The 19,789-nt window shown below is 43.5% G+C and overlaps 1 protein-coding gene across 1 annotated transcript in view; it reads left to right on the plus strand.

Annotated features, from left to right (window-relative positions):
• The window catches only part of ZHX3 (zinc fingers and homeoboxes 3), a 32,187-nt gene extending 12,398 nt beyond the window's left edge, over positions 1 to 19,789 (plus strand). Inside the window, exons 2-3 of the mRNA XM_073683781.1 lie at positions 14,110 to 16,966; positions 19,300 to 19,789. Coding sequence (XP_073539882.1) covers positions 14,227 to 16,966; positions 19,300 to 19,331 — 2,772 coding nt within the window. The 5' untranslated portion in view covers positions 14,110 to 14,226 and the 3' untranslated portion in view covers positions 19,332 to 19,789. The remainder of the gene's footprint in view (positions 1 to 14,109; positions 16,967 to 19,299) is intronic.

The raw sequence follows: 19,789 nt of genomic DNA on the forward strand, positions 1-19,789 counted from the left end.
GAATGGGACTGCAGGAATGTCTTATCTGTTGCAGAAATGCTGCAGATTTTCACCACAAATGTCTTTCATTGCAATACGCTGTAATATGCATCGAAACCTGCAAGTTAATCTGCATAAAAAAATCTAAATATTTTGGTCCAGTGCTACATACATCGTAAATTATGTACTGTGTATCTAGGCTTAACATAAAGCTGTCCAAAGACAATAGATTATCAATATCAATTGGGTTATACAATTGTTTACCATAGGGATGCCCATCACGCACTGGCTCTTGCCCAATGGTATATAAAAATGTAGCATTACTGTAAATTTACAGTTTATTGGTGCAAAGCTTATGGCTGCTGGTCTTCAGTAGGCAACGTACACAGTTCCAATCTACTTCACGGGTCTAAAACATAATGGAATTTATATACTAGATTTAACAGTCACTAAACTTTTTCTCCCACAATTCATGTGAGTGACTTTTTTAATTCTGACCGGTCTGTTTGTCCTGAGTTAACGTCTTCACATCTAAACACATCACATTCCTTTCAGGCAATTTACTTCTCCATTGACATAATCTGCCTGTGTTATATCACTTATTGGTTCATGGCCAAAGATGGAGAAAAAAAAAAAACGGCATGCATTTCAAGAAACCTTCTCATAAGGCTGCAGTCACACATCTGTTGTACACGTCCGTGTGCTTTCTGTTTATTATAAGGAATTGTCACTAGGTTTTTCCACCTAATCTCAGAGCAGCATAATGTACAGACAGAGACCCTGATTCATACAATGTGTCATTTACTTGGCTGCTTGATGTTTTTTTTTCTTTTTTTTTATAAAATCACTGTTTTATCAGCAAGAGATAAGCAAATGGCCTCTTCACAGAGAGGAAATGGACTGTAGTGCCATATGTTGGAAGTAGCAATCCTAAAAGTCCTCATCAGCCCTTTCAGGAGCCTTGCCACATAACTTAAGATACGACCTGTCAGGGATCGGTGCTGCGTCGCTATGTGGTCGCTGGTGAGCTGTCAAACAGGCAGGCTCACCAACGATCAGGGGAGCAGCGACATCGTGGAAAGAATCTTTCCACGATGTCCTGGTTACCAGCCTGCTGAAGCAGGAGCAGGCTGGTAACCATGATAAATAACGGGTTACTAGGGGCACACGCGCACCTAGTAACCCGCTGTTTATCATGGTTACCACTCTGCTACAGTGAGCGGGAGGTTACCGCTCACTTTAGCAGGCTCGTAACCATGATAAACATCGGGTTACTAGGGGCACACGCGCACCTAGTAACCCGTTGTTTATCATGGTTACCACTCTGCTACAGTGAGCGGGAGGTTACCGCTCACTTTAGCAGGCTCGTAACCATGATAAACAACGGGTTACTAGGTGCGCGTGTGCCCCTAGTAACCCGCTGTTTATCATGGTTACCAGCCTGATCGTTGGTCCCGCTGGTCACACACAGCGATGTGTGCTGACCAGCGGGAGGGCAAAGACCAAAAAATGGTCCAGGACATTTTGCAGCGATCAGCGACCTCACAGCAGGGGCCTGATCACTGCAAAGTGTCACACATAGCGAGATCGCTGGTGAGGTCGCTGTTGCGTCACCAAAACCGTGACTCAGCAGCGATCTCGCTAGCGATCTCGCTATATGAGACGGGGCCTTTAGATTTAAAAAGCCAAACCAGATACACTCTGTGGGCACATATCTGGGGGTATTTTTTCCTCATCAGTGCAAAGCTGGAGAGAATTGGTTTGGCGGGGTGAGATTTTCCAACATGTGGTTTTAGGGGTACAGTTTCTTTATGTGGAGAGTTCCAAGATGGCATCAAGATACTTAAAAGCCAAGCAATGCTCTTCTGCATATTAAAAATTCCAAGGGGCGCATTGAATGGCCTGTAAATTTCCTCATGCTCTCTTGGCACTCTCCACTAGGAGAAACATTGCCCCTTCAGCAGGAGATTATCACTAGAGGACTAGTAAACCTACTGCCATGTAGTCCTCCATATTCATGAGCTCTGTATATCCCTTCCGATACCACTGATTGGTAGCTTTCTGTGTACACTGTGCATAGGCAGAAAGCTGCCAGTTAGTGCTATCAGCGGGGTTATACAGAGCTCCGTACTCAAAGAACTAATAAATCTGCAGCAGATAAAACTGATTTTCTATAAAAAAAAAAAAATACAACAGGCCGCCCAATAAGTGATATATCACTGAAATTAGGGTCTCTGCCTCTATATCATGATGCTGTCAGAAGAGGCAGCAAAAACCTGGTGACAGATTTCCTTTAAATGGACAGCACATAGACTTATGGAGTTTTGTTGATTCATACAGAAATCAGTTGGACATGTTCATACGTTCAGTATGTGGTCACTATTTTACCTCAGTATTTGTTCCTCTCCTGGTTTTGGCTTACAATCTGAGGGAAAGTATAATAGAAACACTTCACCACTTCTGTATTTATCACCCACTCCTGGTTTTGACTTACAAATACTGAACATGTGAAATACTGAACGTGTGAACGTGACCTTACAACTGAAATGGGTGTGTGAATGTAGTCTAAATGTCATGTAGATCTGGTCATGAACTTGCTCATCCTACCATTGACCGTTTCTGCCTTCTCCACCAGAGAAATACACTGAGCCTACTGAGTATGCGGGATATAGATGGCAGCTGTATACATGTAAGATTGTCCTGTTCCATCACTATCAGTCAGTCCAGCCCAGTTGAGGAAAACTTTGATTTGGTCATTAGAGGCTTAGAATAGCATGTAAGTATAGAAAATGCGGCTTGCCCTCAAAGAGTTCAATAAATCATTTGAACATGTATATTTCTTCCTATGGGGGTCCCTTACCAACAAACTAAACCATAAAGATAAATCTAAAGTAGAGGGTAGCACGTAACGTCTGAATGTTCTTGTCCCACAAATGTCCCCATTTTGTGATGGATTACTGCTGACCTTGTAAATTTACATTTGTCAGATTCTCCTTCCAAAACCTGAAGATCGCTTTTGATAAATTTAAAGTTTTCCCCTGGTGTGTATAGTAAAGGAGTGGGGATGGGTGCCCCTAGATGGGAGGTGACCCACATTAGTGCATGTAGTGGGACACAGACACCTGTGACGGAGAAGGTATGAACCCTCCGATCCCTGCAGTGAATAGTCAGGCATTTCTGATACACCTGAAGGTATTTAGGACTCCTGATTGACGGTTGGGTTCGTGTGGCGTCTTACTCTGTTGTACATATTCAGTATCTGGTGTAGAAAATTCTTGCTGTTTTGACCGTTCTTTTTCTTGTTTTATTCTGGTTTATAGTGATCTTTTTATTTACTGTGTTTTGCTATCGGGTGGAGTCTCTTGTTCGTGTCCCCTGTGGAATATGATGGTAGCCTTTTCGTGCCTCAGTTTTACATGTTAGCTGGGCCTCCATGCGCTCAAATGCTTGATGTCCGCCAGGCTCAATCTGTTCCGCTTCACTCTTTCCTTTTGCCTTTCAGGCTGATTGTGGGTCAGATTTTCGACATGCTTCACTACTTCCAGCCCTCCTGCAGCAATCTGCTCATGCGCACTGTCATTTATTTATACTGTGGGAGTTTGAGACCAAGGATGGAAAAACACAACTTGAGATCGGAGCCCCACGAGTAGAGTGACGGTAGATAAGCCGGCAGCACCAGTAGCTTTAGCAGGATATTATTTGGGTCTAGTATAAAGTGAGATTTGGTTATTGAAGTCGTTGCTTAGATTTTCTGTCCCAAGTGACCTTTCCCCCTGACACTTAACATGAGACTCCAGTGCGTATCTGTTTCTTTCCCGATACATTTAGTCTCTGATAAGACAGGAGGCCTATAAAATAAATTCTTGGCATGTATTGAATGTATTAGGAAGCCATGCGCCAGGAAGACTGAGCTTTGTCATTCGTGATAGATGTTGCCCACGTTTTACTGCCTTCTAACATATTGGATGGCAGCTAGCTTGCTGGAAACATTGAGAAATTGGCAAGTTTTCTACCATTGTCAGTGATTGAAACTAGTGACCAATCTCAAATGGCAGAAAATGGTAGCACAAAATGTCATGATCCTTCCTCCTACCCCTATTTTTTCGTGCGCAAGAATCGCATCTTCCTTGGAGAACATGGTGTCGCATGTAATGCATAGCCATGGGATCACACGTGTACATGCAGTGTCGTGCATCCACGCTATCGCAGTCACAAAAAATCCAATTTTGTGTGACATTCTCCTAAAACTAATTGAATGCCCATCCCTACATAATACTTTCTCATATAGCATTAGTGCTTGCTGCCATAATTTGCGTGCAATATTTTGCCTAGTAGCTGTGACCTAAAGCTGTAAATGGGCAGTTTTATTTCCATTTTTGTGATCCATTTGGGTATCATAAAATGTTCATTTACAGAACCTAATCATTTGAATGGATTTTATTTTTACTAAAATGTCATCAGTATGCATCAATTCCATCTGCTATCTGTTTTCTGGACAGACTGGAAAACCTAGTCTGCAAAACTAAACATATACAAGTCTTAAGCCCCCGTCTCACATAGCGAGATCGCTAGCGGGATCGCTGCTGTGTCACGGTTTTGGTGACGCAACAGCGACCTCACCAGCGATGTCGCTATGTGTGAGACTTTGCAGCGATCAGGCCCCTGCTGTGAGGTCGCTGATCGCTGCAAAGTGTCCTGGACCATTTTTTGGTTGTTGCCCTCCCGCTGGTCAGCACACATCGCTGTGTGTGACCAGCGGGAGCAGTGATCAAGCTGGTAACCATGATAAACATCGGGTTACTAGGGGCACACGCGCACCTAGTAACCCGTTGTTTATCATGGTTACGAGCCTGCTAAAGTGAGCGGTAACCTCCCGCTCACTGTAGCAGAGTGGTAACCATGATAAACAACGGGTTACTAGGTGCTCGTGTGCCCCTAGTAACCCGATGGTTACCAGCCTACTCCTGCTTCAGCAGGCTGGTAACCGGAGCAGGACATCGTGGAAAGATTCTTTCCACGATGTCGCTGCTCCCCTGATCGTTGGTGAGCCTGCCTGTTTGACAGCTCACCAGCGACCACATAGCGACGCAGCAACGATCCCTGACAGGTCATATCGTTGTCGGGATCGTTGCAGCGTCGCTAAGTGTGACGGGGCCTTAAAGAAAGCAGATGACCTAATGGTTGGTCACCCATTGTCATCCATTTAAAAGGCCTGGTTTTAATTACTACTCTTACTCAGAAAACTAGAGGTGCTCAGAGACAGATTTAGTAAAAATGGATCTGTTCAAAATGGAACAGAAACTGGTGGTTTCCTTTAAAGGGGAAATTTTGCTTTTTATTTGATGTGTGTTTGATAGTAAAATGATGCTCCAGTCTTACATAAAAATGTAACATTAGCTAGGATGGTACAAGAAGTATACCTGATGACTTAATTGTAACTAAAGCTGCATTTACACTGATAATCGCGAATGAACGTTATTAAAAATGCTTGTTTCCCGATTCTCTTGCTGTGTAAACATGCTGCCGATCATGAAATCATCTTTTACACAGTGCTAAAAAGTCATCATTGTGAGCGGTGAATCGTCCTTTATAAACATTACTCCCACTGTCGAGAACCATGGCAGTGTAGTATAGATTGCTCAGTGTTCATCATATACAGGCATTTAAACGACCGGCAATTAAGTTTACCGATTGACAGTCATATCATGCCGCCAGTTGGCCCATATAAACGGACGCTTAAGCTGCGTGCCCACTATGCGTTTTTGCCGTGGAATTTCCGCAGCGAGGACGCTTAAAAAACGCTTGGTAATATGTGCCCCATGGTCCCCAATGATAATCCGCATGTGCTGTGCACATGCTGCGGAAATTTCCGCTGCGGATTATCATTTCGGAAAAATACGCAGCATGTCCATTAATTTTGCGGACACGCAGCGTAATCGCCGCCATTGACTTGCATTGGACCGCGTGACATCCGCATCACTGCATCTGCACATGCGGATATCACACTGTTCAATGCGCGGATGGTACCCAGGTCTGGAGAAGAGGAGACTCTCATCCAGACCTGAGTGCCATAGAAACTGTAAAAAAAAAAGAATTTAAAATAAAAAATAAAGATTATACTTACCTTCCGATGTCCTCCCGGTGTTTTCTCCCCTCTGTCTGTTCTGCTGTATGGGTCGCGTTGTTGTGAAGGACCTGCCATGACGTCATTGAGTCATGTGACCTGTCACATGACTCAATGACGTCACCACAGATCCTTCACACCACCGCGAGCTGCCCAAGACACCGGACGCAGAAGAGAAAACACCGGGAGGACATCGGAAGGTGAGTATAATCTTTATTTTTTACCATTCTTATTCTTTTTTTAACTAATTTGGTCACACTACTATAAATCCATGCTGGTTGCATGGATTTATACAGTTATATGAAAAAGTTTGGGCACCCCTATTAATCTTAAGCTTATTGTTTTATAAAAATTGGTGTTTTTGCAACAGCTATTTCAGTTTGATATATGTAATAACTGTTGGACACAGTAATGTTTCTGCCTTGAAATGAGGTTTATTGTACTAACAGAAAATGTGCAATCTGCATTCAAACAAAATTTGACAGGTGCATAAGTATGGGCACCTCACCAGAAAATGACATTAATATTTAGTAGATCCTCCTTTTGCAAAAATAACAGCCTCTAGTCGCTTCCTGTAGCTTTTAATGCGTTCCTGGATCCTGGTTGAAGGTATTTTTGACCATTCCTCTTTACAAAGCAATTCCAGTTCAGTTAAGTTTGATGGTCGCCGAGCATGGACAGCCCTCTTCAAATGATCCCACAGATGTTCAATGATATTCAGGTCTGGGGACTGGGATGGCCATTCCAGAACATTGTAATTGTTCCTCTGCATGAATACCTGAGTAGATTTGGAGCGGTGTTTTGGATCATTGTCTTGCTGAAAGATCCATCCCCTGCGTAACTTCAACTTTGTCACTGATTCTTGAACATTATTGTCAAGAATCTGCTGATACTGAGTGGAATCCATGCGTTCCTCAACTTTAACAAGATTCCCGGTGCCGGCATTGGCCACACAGCCCCAAAGCATGATGGAACCTCCACCAAATTTTACTGTGGGTAGCAAGTGTTTTTCTTGGAATGCTGTGTTTTTTTTGCCGCCATGCATAACGCCTTTTTGTATGACCAAACAACTCAATCTTGGTTTCATCAGTCCACAGGACCTTCTTCCAAAAAGAAATTGACTTCTCCAAATGTGCTTTTGCATACCTCAGCCGACTCGGTTTGTGGCGTGCTTGTAGAAACGGCTTCTTTCGCATCACTCTCCCATACAGCTTCTCCTTGTGCAAAGTGCTTTGTATAGTTGACCGATGCACAGTGACACCATCTGCAGCAAGTTGATGCTGCAGCTCTCTGGAGGTGGTCTGAGGATTGTCCTAGACTGATCTCACCATTCTTCTTCTCTGCCTTTCTGATGTTTTTCTTGGCCTGCCACTTCTGGCCTTGACAAGAACTGTCCCTGTGTTCTTCCATTTCCTTACTATGTTCCTCACAGTGGAAACTGACAGGTTAAGTCTCTGAGTCAGCTTTTTGTATCCTTCCCCTGAACAACTATGTTGAATAATCTTTGTTTTCAGATCCTTTGACAGTTGTTTTGAGGAGCCCATGATGCCACTCTTCAGAGGAGATTCAAACAGGAGAACAACTTGCAAGTGGCCACTTTAAGTAGCTTTTCTCATGATTGCGTACACCTGGCTATGAAGTTCAAAGCTCAATGAGGTTCCAAAACCAAAAAAAGTGCTTTAGTAACTCAGTAAAAAGTAGGTAGGAGTATTTAAAACAAGAAAATGATAAGGGTGCCCATACTTATGCACCTGTCAAATTTTGTTTGAATGCAGATTGCACATTTTCTGTTAGTACAATAAACCTCATTTCAAGGCAGAAACATTACTGTGTCCAACAGTTATTACATATATCAAACTGAAATAGCTGTTGCAAAAACACCAATTTTTATAAAACACTAAGCTTAAGATTAATAGGGGTGCCCAAACTTTTTCATATAACTGTATAGTGTGACCAAGTTGTCAAGCACTTTTCAAAGTGATGCTAAAATCGCTTGGAAAAGCGCTTGATAACCCGCATACAGAAATACATGCAAAAACGCTTGACAAATGCTTCTACCTGGCGGGAAAAACGCATGTAAAAAACGCGTGCGTTTTTCCTGCCAGGGAGAAGCGGAAAAAATATGCAGCATTTCTGTATCGTGGGCACATAGCCTTATTGTGCTATAGATTTCCAGGCTTCTCTTTTACATAAGATGGTTGCTTCGCTGAAAACTCTATGCACAAAGTATAACGGTAATTTGAGACAATCCCACCCTGTTGTCAGAGGTATGGGTGTAAATCTAGAAAGGAAAGTGACTTCAGCTGGACACTTTATAGGTCAGGGGTGGCAATTCATTTTCCCAAGAAGTCTTATGAGAAACCATGACTGATGTGGAGGGCCAAACAAATAGGCTGAAATTAATTATGCTCAATATTAATGATATCACTATATATTGAGCAGAATTAAGTATGCTGACATCCCCCTATATACCGTATGAGTCCCCACATAGCCCCTCTACATAGCCGCCTAGATATGGTATGAGCCCCCACGCAGCCGCCTATATACATGTAAACATCCCAAACATATAAAAACTCTCTGGTGCACTGACTCTCCATACAGCAGACACGACGTAATGACGTCATCGCGTCTGTTGTCTCACTCGCTGATTGGTGGAAGAAGGAGCCGGCGGCACCGTCCTCCACCAATGTGTTCACCACTGGCTTCTTCCTGAGGATGCGGCTAGCAGTGACATTGGGAAACGGGCGGTGGGCGAGGGCATGATCCTGTCCGTGGGCCACTGTTTTCAGCTCTTCAGCCGCACTTTGTCCCCCTCTGGTGTAGGTTAATCTGAGAATCTTCTCACAATCTTATGTTGAAGAGGGGTCTGCTGATCGTCAGCGCACTTGCGCCTCCAGTTACATTTGTGTATTTTGTAGCTAAACTAATTGGTAGATTTCTCCTATTTTTCCATATTTTGCAGGTTCAGTCAATTTTACATGAAAAAGGAAAGGCTGAATAGTTGAATTCAGCATAAGACTATATTGAGAATCTTTCCGAGCCGGCTTGCTAAGAATTTTTGGTCAGATCCTGCCTTTTGACTTTGTTCCTACCCACTGAACAGTGAGGAAATGTCAGCCAAGCACATTCACACCTCCCTCTATAGAAACAACACTGCTGTTTGGCACAGCCAAAGGTACAATTTGATGTGGGGGATGGGGGGTGACTGCGAGCAGTTTTCGCACATTAGTAGCCTGCTTTAATGTGATCCTCCTGGGGTTCCGAACATACCCCTGATCTGATAAGATGATGGTCGCCCCCTATAGATGCGTAAACACTTGGTGTAACAGAGCCCTGCGCCCCAGATCCATGTATTGATGACGATTCCTATAATATTCAGTGTCGGCTCTTCAGATTCTCGGTGACCGTGCTTATTTCTGCACAGTATTTTTCCATGACTGAACCAAGCAAAGTCTGCAGATGGCAGAACACACTGTTCTGGTGTTACTTGGCTGCGTGTCAATCTCTTTCCAATCTGGTCACTTGGAATTACAGAAATATTGGGCCTTTTTTGTTACATAATGTGATTCTGTGTTTAGTGTTCAGGTGAAAGCGTCTGTACTTTCCTGGGACCTGACGTTTAGTTTTCTGAGAATGTTCCCTTTTTGTTTTAGGTTAAGTAATCGCTTCCTGATAATTCTCCTATTTCTGCTGCCACGTTCACTTCAGAATATGTGTTTTGGCTTTTATAGTGTAATGGAGCGGCATAGATGATTCACTTCTCACTATATACTGTATTCTGGAGCAATGCTTCTCCCATTGTCTTTGTGGCATACTGTCTCTGCCAGATTCAGTGAAGCCAAGGTAACAACAATTGGCTTTATACAGAGCAAATTTTAGATAGTACTATTGCCCATTGTGTTTTTCTACAAATGCAGCCAGCCATACACATTGGATATCTTTCACACTGATTTTGAAGTGACCAGCCTGATGTGTATGGGGCCTCCCGCTTCTCCTTCAGCAGATGATGTCGGGGGAGAAACAGGCTGCACAGTGTGAATCTATACACTTAATTCATTTGTACTCGGGGGAAGTGATTAAAGGAAGAAATCACCAGAGGTGTCTGGCTGACTTTCTCCTCTTTCACTTTTGAAAACGCGTGCATGCGCAGCCCAGCTGAGTATTCATGTATATCAGAGAATCGGGCAAGACGCATGTGTATGGCTAGCTTACAGTATATGTTCTTCTGTAGTTGACTGCACTGCAATAAATAAAATTTCCTTAAAGTTGACTCTTCGATAACTGTCAACTATTCCTACCAAACCCCTATACACAAGCATGTTCGGCTCGGCAGAGTGTGCATATGTCTTAGGTTTGGCCTTTCGCAATTTTCAAACTGATCTGGCAACGGCTTGTCTCACTTAATGGTAACCTGTCATGATGAAAATGGGATCTGATCTGCAGGCAGGAGGAGCTGATCAGACTGATATGTGGGAAATGTTTCAGTAAAGCTGGTATTTTATTCATTGACATCCCTAGTGCTTCCATGCATGCAAGTCCAGTGGCTGGTCCTTTCCAGTGATTGACAGAATTCCCTGTATGACTGCATACAGATTTAGCTGTCAGTCACTAGTAGGACCGCCCACTGGACTCGTATACATGGAAGCACCAGGGATGTCAATGAATAAAATACCAGCTTTACTGAATCTTTTCTAACAAATCTGTATATCATTTTGCTCTGCTTCTCCTTCACTATACCATGTTGTCCACATATCAATCTATATATACAGGTTCCCTTTAAAAGTATTTTCTGGACAGCTCCTTTTAAAACAAAACTATCAGACAGGTTGAATCCTATATGACACAGCCTCCTTGTTCCAGATCTTGATAACTGAATGCGCTGTTTTATCACTGTGAAAATGTAAAATATGGAAAAGGGTGTGGGAAACTAAGGTACCGGATGAGGTAAGCATGATCCATAAACTTTATTTCCATCGTGCACCACCTCCCAGTTCACTGAATACCGCCAGCAGTGTAACCAGTTGTCTTCTGGTTTCTGTATGTACACTTTCTCTATGCTAAATACACCAACAAACAATCTGACTTGTGAAGCTTGGCAAACTAGCAGATGGCGATAGAAGGCATATTTCCTGCAGACTAGTGTGACAACAGCGGGCTTGGTAACAGTAGGATTAATGTTTTCAACTGACTCACTATTTCTTTTATTTCATGCTATATTTGAACTTGTCTTGGTTTCTGGGGTAGATAATCCTACTTTTGTTGAAAACGTCTCTCAATAAGAGGCTGATTGTAGCAGGAATCCCCAGCAATCAACTTTTACATTTATTTGGAAACCAAGCAGCAAGTGTTCGGTTTTCTTGCACTGCCAACACAGGGGCAATTGATCATTGCACAGTGGCCATTGTATGCACAGATATGGGAATTATGGGGGACCTGCAACTGACATCCCAATACTAGGGAGGGAAGAAGATATACCACTACTCCTAGGGAATCAGTGGAGAAGCCCTGAGAGAACTGCTGCCAGGTAGGAGGAGGGGGGGCCTGCATCCAGGTAGGAGGAGGAGGAGGGGGGGGCCTGCATCCAGGTAGGAGGAGGAGGGGGGGGGGCCTGCATCCAGGTAGGAGGAGGAGGGGGGGGGGACCTGCATCCAGGTAGGAGGGGGGGGGGAACCTGCATCCAGGTAGGAGGGGGGGGGGAACCTGCATCCAGGTAGGAGGGGGGGGAACCTGCATCCAGGTAGGAGGAGGAGGGGGGGGGGAACCTGCATCCAGGTAGGAGGGGAGGGGGAACCTGCATCCAGGTAGGAGGGGGGGGGGAACCTGCATCCAGGTAGGAGGGGGGGGGGAACCTGCATCCAGGTAGGAGGGGGGGGAACCTGCATCCAGGTAGGAGGAGGAGGGGGGGGGGAACCTGCATCCAGGTAGGAGGAGGAGGGGGGGAACCTGCATCCAGGTAGGAGGAGGAGGGGGGGGGGGAACCTGCATCCAGGTAGGAGGAGGAGGGGGGGGGGAACCTGCATCCAGGTAGGAGGAGGAGGGGGGGGGGGACCTGCATCCAGGTAGGAGGAGGAGGGGGGGGGGGAACCTGCATCCAGGTAGGAGGAGGAGGGGGGGGGGAACCTGCATCCAGGTAGGAGGAGGAGGGGGGGGGGGACCTGCATCCAGGTAGGAGGAGGAGGGGGGGGGAACCTGCATCCAGGTAGGAGGAGGAGGGGGGGGGGAACCTGCATCCAGGTAGGAGGAGGAGGGGGGGGGGAACCTGCATCCAGGTAGGAGGAGGAGGGGGGGGGGGGGAACCTGCATCCAGGTAGGAGGAGGAGGGGGGGGGGGAACCTGCATCCAGGTAGGAGGAGGAGGGGGGGGGAACCTGCATCCAGGTAGGAGGAGGAGGGGGGGGGGGAACCTGCATCCAGGTAGGAGGAGGAGGGGGGGGGGAACCTGCATCCAGGTAGGAGGTGGGGGGAGAGAGAACTGCAGCCAGGATGTGTTCAGTGTCATACATATCAGAGGAAAGTGCTAGTTGTATGCTGCAATTACCAAAATGTTGCGTTCGACGGAGAGAAGAGGTATAAGGTTTCTTCTTGATATGTATGAGAAGGAACAGAGGCTTGGGCCCACTTTTAAGTGACTGTTGGCCCAAATGATAAAACCTTTATCACATATCCTGTTAACGGGTGCTAATGTCCTTACTGAGACAACTACCTGGGGTAATAGGAACTGCCTTCTTTTCATTTCAGGCAGATGCTTGACACATGACTGTTATACTGCAGGCCAAATGTCCGTGTTTAGTCATAATACACTATATACCAGCAGTGAGGGCAGAGGTTACATAAAGCTGTCTGTGCAGATGAGAGCACCGATGCAATCCAGGGCTTTGAGTCAGTCAGCCATGTTCCTGCGCTGAGAGAGGGATATGAGGGTTGTCTCTTGATGATTTGTTGCCAGTGTGTACAGGGAGAGCGAGGAGAAGCCATACCTGCAGACAGTAACTGAGATTAGCCCCATGTGGACTGATAGGACTGTCAGGAAGCAGCTGATGCCTACAGCTAAGGACATTGACTGTACTTTACATCTGTATCCTTGAACCCAGTAGTGCATTACATTTCTATGGACTTTACATGATTAAGCAAAGGACCAAAGAACAGATCATGTGGCATAACACTTACAAAATAAAAAAGTGTGTTCTAATTCTATGTATAAAGGTGTGTGTATTATATATTAAATATTTTAAATATTAATTATATATACAGTATATTTATATATCATTAGGATGCCATAGTGGTACCAGCCGGTTACTTGTTGCACTTATTAATTTATTTATTGTACTTGGTTATATAGCTAAATCATATTCCACAGTGTTTTACTGACCTTATCACTGTCCCCATTGGGGCTGCAATCTAAACTTCCTATCAGAATGTTTTTGGACATAATTCCGCAATCATAAGTGTTATTAAAAAAAAAAATAATGTTCCTGTGCTGAGATAATCTTATAAATGTGCCCCTGCTGTGTACTGTGTAATGCAGGAACATGGTCTGATCATACCATATCTCCTGTGTAGGAGATGAAGCAAAAGAATATACAGACATTACAGCCGGGATCACAGCTGATTCTTTTTGTGAGGTAAAACATTTCCCTGCCTGTTTTTAAGCAATGTTTTACCTCAGAGAAAGAATCAGCTGTGATACCATACTGTAATATCTGTATACTCTTGATTCCTCCCCTGCCCAGGAGATGCGGTATGATCAGACCATGTTTCTGCACGGTCAGACACGGCCATTACACAGGGGAACATTTATAAGATGATGTGTGAACATGGACTTACCCACCCACCTCTTTATGTTCATTGATCATTTTAATGTTCTGAATAACAAGACACTTATATCTTATAAGAAATATAAGAGGTACAAATATAGAATTGATTCCATTACCTAATTTACTAATATGTGAATATTGCACTGTATGAAGGGTTAATAAATGGTAACCAATATATTTGCTTCTATCTTAGGTCTATGTGTCATCTCGGTTCAAGTGTAATGTCTCACAGACCATCCACCTGATTTCTGAGCGAAATCGTCATTTCTCTTTTCCCTTTTATTGGCTTTGTGGGGAAAAAAAGAACATTATGGCCAGCAAAAGAAAGTCTACCACACCATGTATGATCCCCATCAAGACCTTGGCGCTGGACAATAATGCAGAAATATCTGAAGAAAACTCCAAGGATGACCCCCAGGGAATGTTACCAGCTACAGATCTAATAGATAGTGAAACTGATATTCTGACTAATGGGCATGAAAACATTGATGGCATGAGCTATTTTTGCAAATACTGTAACTACGGCTCCAATGAGACTAGGCCATTTGTTGAACACATGAATACCAAGCACCTTGACTTTAGAGATGATCCCTCATATGTTTGTATTGCATGCAGCTTTCTAGTCAAAGATCCTAAGGAATTGGAATCTCACAACTCTGATAGTCATTCTAGGAGCTGTGATCTCTCCTGGACTGTGGCGAGGCATGAGAATTACACTGTTGTGGAGCAAAGTGTCGGTACCAACCAGGATATGGGTGTCCATCGGGCTGACAGACATGTCAATGATTATTCTGACATATCAATTAGTAAAACGCCTATAATGAAAATTATGAAAAACAAGCAAGACACAAAGAAAGCATTCGCAAACCACTCGGGGGATGATTTTGAGAAAAAAAGCCGCATGTCACTTAGGAACGGGTCTATTTCTACAAGTAGTGTGAACAACATAGTCAATTCGACAATATTAAATGGCTCCATAATAGGAACAGTTCCTGTATTGCAAACAGGAGTGACACAGTTAGTATCTTTAAACTCTCCACAGTCTGTTATACAGCCAAAACTTCCAGCAACCATAATTACTCCAGTGATGCCTAAACAATCTTCTATCCAGAAAACTCAAAGTCCGCAACTTCCCACTGCCAAATCCCTCCCTAAAGTAATGATTCCCTTAAGTAGCATTCCTACATACAATTCATCCATGGACTCAAACAGTTTTCTAAAAAACTCTTTTAATAAGTTCCCTTACCCTACAAAGGCTGAACTTTGCTATCTAACAGTAGTAACAAAATATCCAGAAGAGCAGATCAAAATCTGGTTTACGGCACAAAGACTTAAACAGGGCATTAGTTGGTCACCTGAGGAGATCGAAGACTCAAGAAAGAAAATGTTTAATACTGTAATCCAGTCCATTCCTCAGCCTGTACCACAGCCAACTATAACTGTTCTAAATGCACCACTTGTAGCAAATGCAAGTAATGTTCAACAGATCATCCAAGCTGCTCTTCCAGGCCAGTTTGTCAGTCAGCCACAGGGAGCTGGGGGTTTACTTGTAGCTCAGCCCATTCTAACCAATGGAATTCAAGGACATGCTACTTCAGTGCCCATAACCATGTCCTCTTTAGTCTCAGATGAGTGCACAACTGAGGCCAGTACAGCATCCTTATCTGGACTAGATTTTGATTACCAGACCGTTACGACTACATCTCCCAGTATGCCATCCCCGAATGCTTACGATCCAGTGGCGCGTTGTAAAAAGTCACGTCAGCAACTTGGCTCTCTGAAAAGCAGCTTTTGTAAAAGCCAATATCCTTCTCAAGGTGAAGTTTCAAGACTGACGAGAATTACAGGCTTGACAACAAGAGACGTTAGGAAATGGTTTAGTGATAAAAGATACCATTTCCGCAACAAACCACCCATTTATGGGGCTGGCACAAGCGACCAAGTCGGGGACCCTAACTCTGATATGATGTATACCATGGTAAAAGATTCAGATACAGATTTTCTACTTCCAACAAGTCATACACCATCGCATACCCCAAGGAGACAGTCATGGCATCAGTCACCAGACTTCACAGTTACAAGATACAAAGAGAGGGCACCAGAGCAACTGAGAGCTTTAGAAAGTAGTTTTGCACAAAATAGTGAGCCTTCTGAGGATGAGGTAAATCGGTTACGGACTGAGACTAAAATGACAAGACGGGAAATAGATGGCTGGTTCTCAGAAAAACGCAAGAAAGTAGCTGAAGAACTCAAGAGGGAGCAGGTTCTGTGTGAAGAAGAGGAGGATGAGGTTTCTGCTGAAGAGATGGAGATCGCGGATAAAGTGTTTGATGACTCTGTGTCACGTGTAGTAGAAAATAGTTCCCCAGCGTCTGAGAGAAAAGTGAACCCAATCAAGATCAATTTAAAAGCTCTTCGTGTCACTGAATCGGTGGACAACGCCGAAAGCTCAAAATATGATTATACAATTCCAAGTAATGGCAGCAGTAGGGCGTCAACACCATACAAAGGTCGACCACCCATGAAAAAAACCGCCAAACAGCGAGATTACTTAAAGCAAATGTTTGTTAAAACCCAGTGGCCATCAACTGAGGAGTATGATAGTCTAGTGGAGCAAACGGCACTTTCACGCTCAGAAATTGTACGGTGGTTTGGGGACAGCAGGTACTCTTATAAAAATGGCAATTTAAAGTGGTATGACAACTATAAGAAGGTCTATGCGAGTGTTAAACGTCAGTACGTAAAACCACTTTTGGATTACTACAATAAGAGGCATGCCTTGAATGAGGATGATCTTGAGGATTTGTGTGACAAGACTGGCATGTCTGCTGCTGAAATCAGATCTTGGATTGCAGAAAAATCTGAAGACAAACCGCTTCCATTGGATGAGGGTAGTGATGAGACCAAGTCTGTCTGTCAAGAGACAGAGCTGCCAATAAAAATGGAGGATAGGTGTTTAGAGCCATCAGAAAACAGCAAGTCCAGGGAGCCCAGCCCTCAGGAAACCAGTATGGATTTAGTATCATCTCAGCCATCAGATGTCCAGCTAGGTAAGGAAATGCAGTCGTTTGTCGCTTTCAAAATGCCTCATAAAGCAGGATATTCTCATATAAGTGTGGTTTACCAGCAGAAAACATATGTACATTTGTAGCTTGGATTTCCTCTTTCATATTGTTTTAGAAGTAAATGAAATGCCTTTCCTAACATTAAGGTCATATTCACTGCTTTTTGGTTCTTATTTTCTGTGCTGACTCAGCGTTGACAATCTGAACATAGTAGTTACAGCAATAGGGAGGAAAACTTTATCTCTCCCCCACCCCAGTCCCTTTTTTTAAGCCACAAAATCATTGCATCTAAATACATCGGGAGAAATAAGTATTGAACACCACAACAATTTTCTAAGTAAATATATTTCCAAAGGTGCTTTTGACGTCACATTCTCACCAGATGTTGGGAACAACCCATCCAATCCACGCTGGCAAAGAAATCAAACTATAGATGTCCATAAATTGTGTGATAATGAGAAATTACACAGGGAAAAAGTATTGAACACGCTTTCAGACGTGTATTTAATACTTCGTACAAAGTCCTTAGTTGGTGATGACAGCTTCAAGATGCCTCCTGTATGGAGAAACTAGTCGCATGCATTGCTCAGGTGTGATTTACTTAGAAAATTGACGTGTTCAATACTTATTTCATCCGCTGTATATGCAATCTTAATATCGCAGCTTGCTTGAAGTTTTTTCTCCCCTATAACTAAATAAATATTTTATTTCTATAGTGCCAACATATTCTGCAGCACTTTACATTTTAGAGGGAACTTGTACAGACAATAAGAGTGAGGGCCCTGCTCGCAAGCTTACAATCTATGGGGGAGACACGAAAGGTGTATGGCAACAATTGCTTGTATTGTACGGTCCAGCCATCAATATAATAATTAGGGTATTCACGTAATGCTGCATGAACCGGTTACCAACCAGTATGTGTACGGACACAGAGGGCTGTTGAGTTCATGTAGGGTGTGTGAACAGATGATACGAGGGTCCTGGTTTTGAAGAAAATTTTGTATGGGCTAAACGGGAATAGTTAGAGAAGTATGAGGCGATAGGCCAATCTAAAGAAATGTGTTTTTAAGGGCACGCTTAAAACTGTGGGTATTTGTCCTGGGTAACACATTCCAAAGAATGCTCTCGAGAAGTTTTGGAAACTGGAATTGGAGGTTCAGATTATTGAGGATGTTAATCTTAGGAAATTAGAAGAACGGAGGGCACGGGTAGAGTGGTAGACAGAGACGAGAGAGGGGATGTAGGGTGGTGCTGAAGCATGGAGCGCTTTTTGGGTCAGAGTGATGATTTTATATTGAACTCTATATCGGATGGGCAACCAGTGCAACGACTGGCACATGGTAGAGGCGTCGGTGTAGCAGTTGGCGAGTAATATGATCCTGGCTGCTGCATTCAGGACGGATTGCAGTGTGGAGAGTTTAGTGAGAAGGAGACTGATTAGTAGAGCGTTGCAGTAGTCCAGACGAGGATGAATAAGAGCTACAGTAAGAGTTTTTGCATAACTCTACCTCACCAGTCAGAGTAGAGTTCCTATTGGTAAAGTACCAGTGCTCTTTCTAGTCTTGTAATACTCACCTTTCCATTAGTTAGTCTTGCTGTAACTTAGAGGGGAGGTTGAGGATAGTTGCCTGCAACCCTCCAACTTGGCATTGAAAAGTGACTATACAGTTTGCCATGTATAGTCACTTTACCTGGTGCCCTCCATTGAGAATAGCGTTCCAATTCTCCTGCATCCAAGATTGCTGCCACAGTGTAATAGGTGTGGTAGTAAGTCAGACCAAAGCATCGGTAAGGCATGGGAGGCATGGTTCAGACTTGCCACAGCCGCTGCCATCTTGGATGCATGAAGTCTGAAACGCTGGTCTCTGCAAAGGAAGCAGAGTGAGGACAAGAGGGCACTAGGTAGTGTGACTGCACTTTAGAAATATATAGTCACTTTTGAGTGCCAGGTTGGAGGGTCGCTTTAAAGTACCAAGCACTATGTTTAGTGGCTACACTACGCACTGTTCCATCCACATAAGAGCCCTATTTAGTCTAGTAGGAATCAAATATTGTGCAATGCTACTCATCATTGTTGCCTCACATCTCTTGAATTTTTGTATATTTTTTTTTACTAGTTTGCTCCGATGTGTGGATTCGCCCCCCACATGGTGGGGGTCCTGGTTTCTATAGACTTGCCTAAATCTGCTTTAACAAATTTGGGTGATACAGTTTTGGTAAAAGTGGGAACTGGGCTCTGTGTCCCATTGTGTAATTAATTGGAAGTGAATAGTATGAGGAATTTTCTTACAATAATCTTACTGAATTTTGTCTTTTAGAAACAGACCGAACACAAGGAATTAACAATTAGCCAAGAAGAACCTGATCTGCAGCAACTCCATGGCAATTCTTTTGGCTATAAAATGTTTGTTGCCCACAAGTTGTAATTACCACAATGGCATTGCATAGGAAGTAAAGGGACCCTGGTGCCAGGAGCAGAACTGTCCAGTGCAAGCCATTTTCTCAGTGTATATACCGTAATGAAGACCCTGCATTCTTACTTCAGTTTCTGGCTTTGTGCCCCCCCTATAGTGCTTTGTATTTTTATATGCCCTGTTCTGTTTATTGTTTATGTGTATCGGTACAGATGCTTATTTATATTACAGAATAATATAACCATTTAGTATTCTTAAACTGATTTAATACAGAACTTTCTAGAGAGAATCTTGTTTGGACTAACTGGTTGTAAATAGTGTTTTTTTCCCTCCCTTTACTCATGCTAATGCACGGGATACAAAAGAAAGCATTAAAATAGAATTTTGTTCTAAA

The sequence above is a fragment of the Phyllobates terribilis genome, unplaced genomic scaffold (assembly GCF_046119375.1).
Source record: "Phyllobates terribilis strain yellow unplaced genomic scaffold, ASM4611937v1 Scaffold_5__5_contigs__length_657084704, whole genome shotgun sequence".
Taxonomy (NCBI): domain Eukaryota; kingdom Metazoa; phylum Chordata; class Amphibia; order Anura; family Dendrobatidae; genus Phyllobates; species Phyllobates terribilis.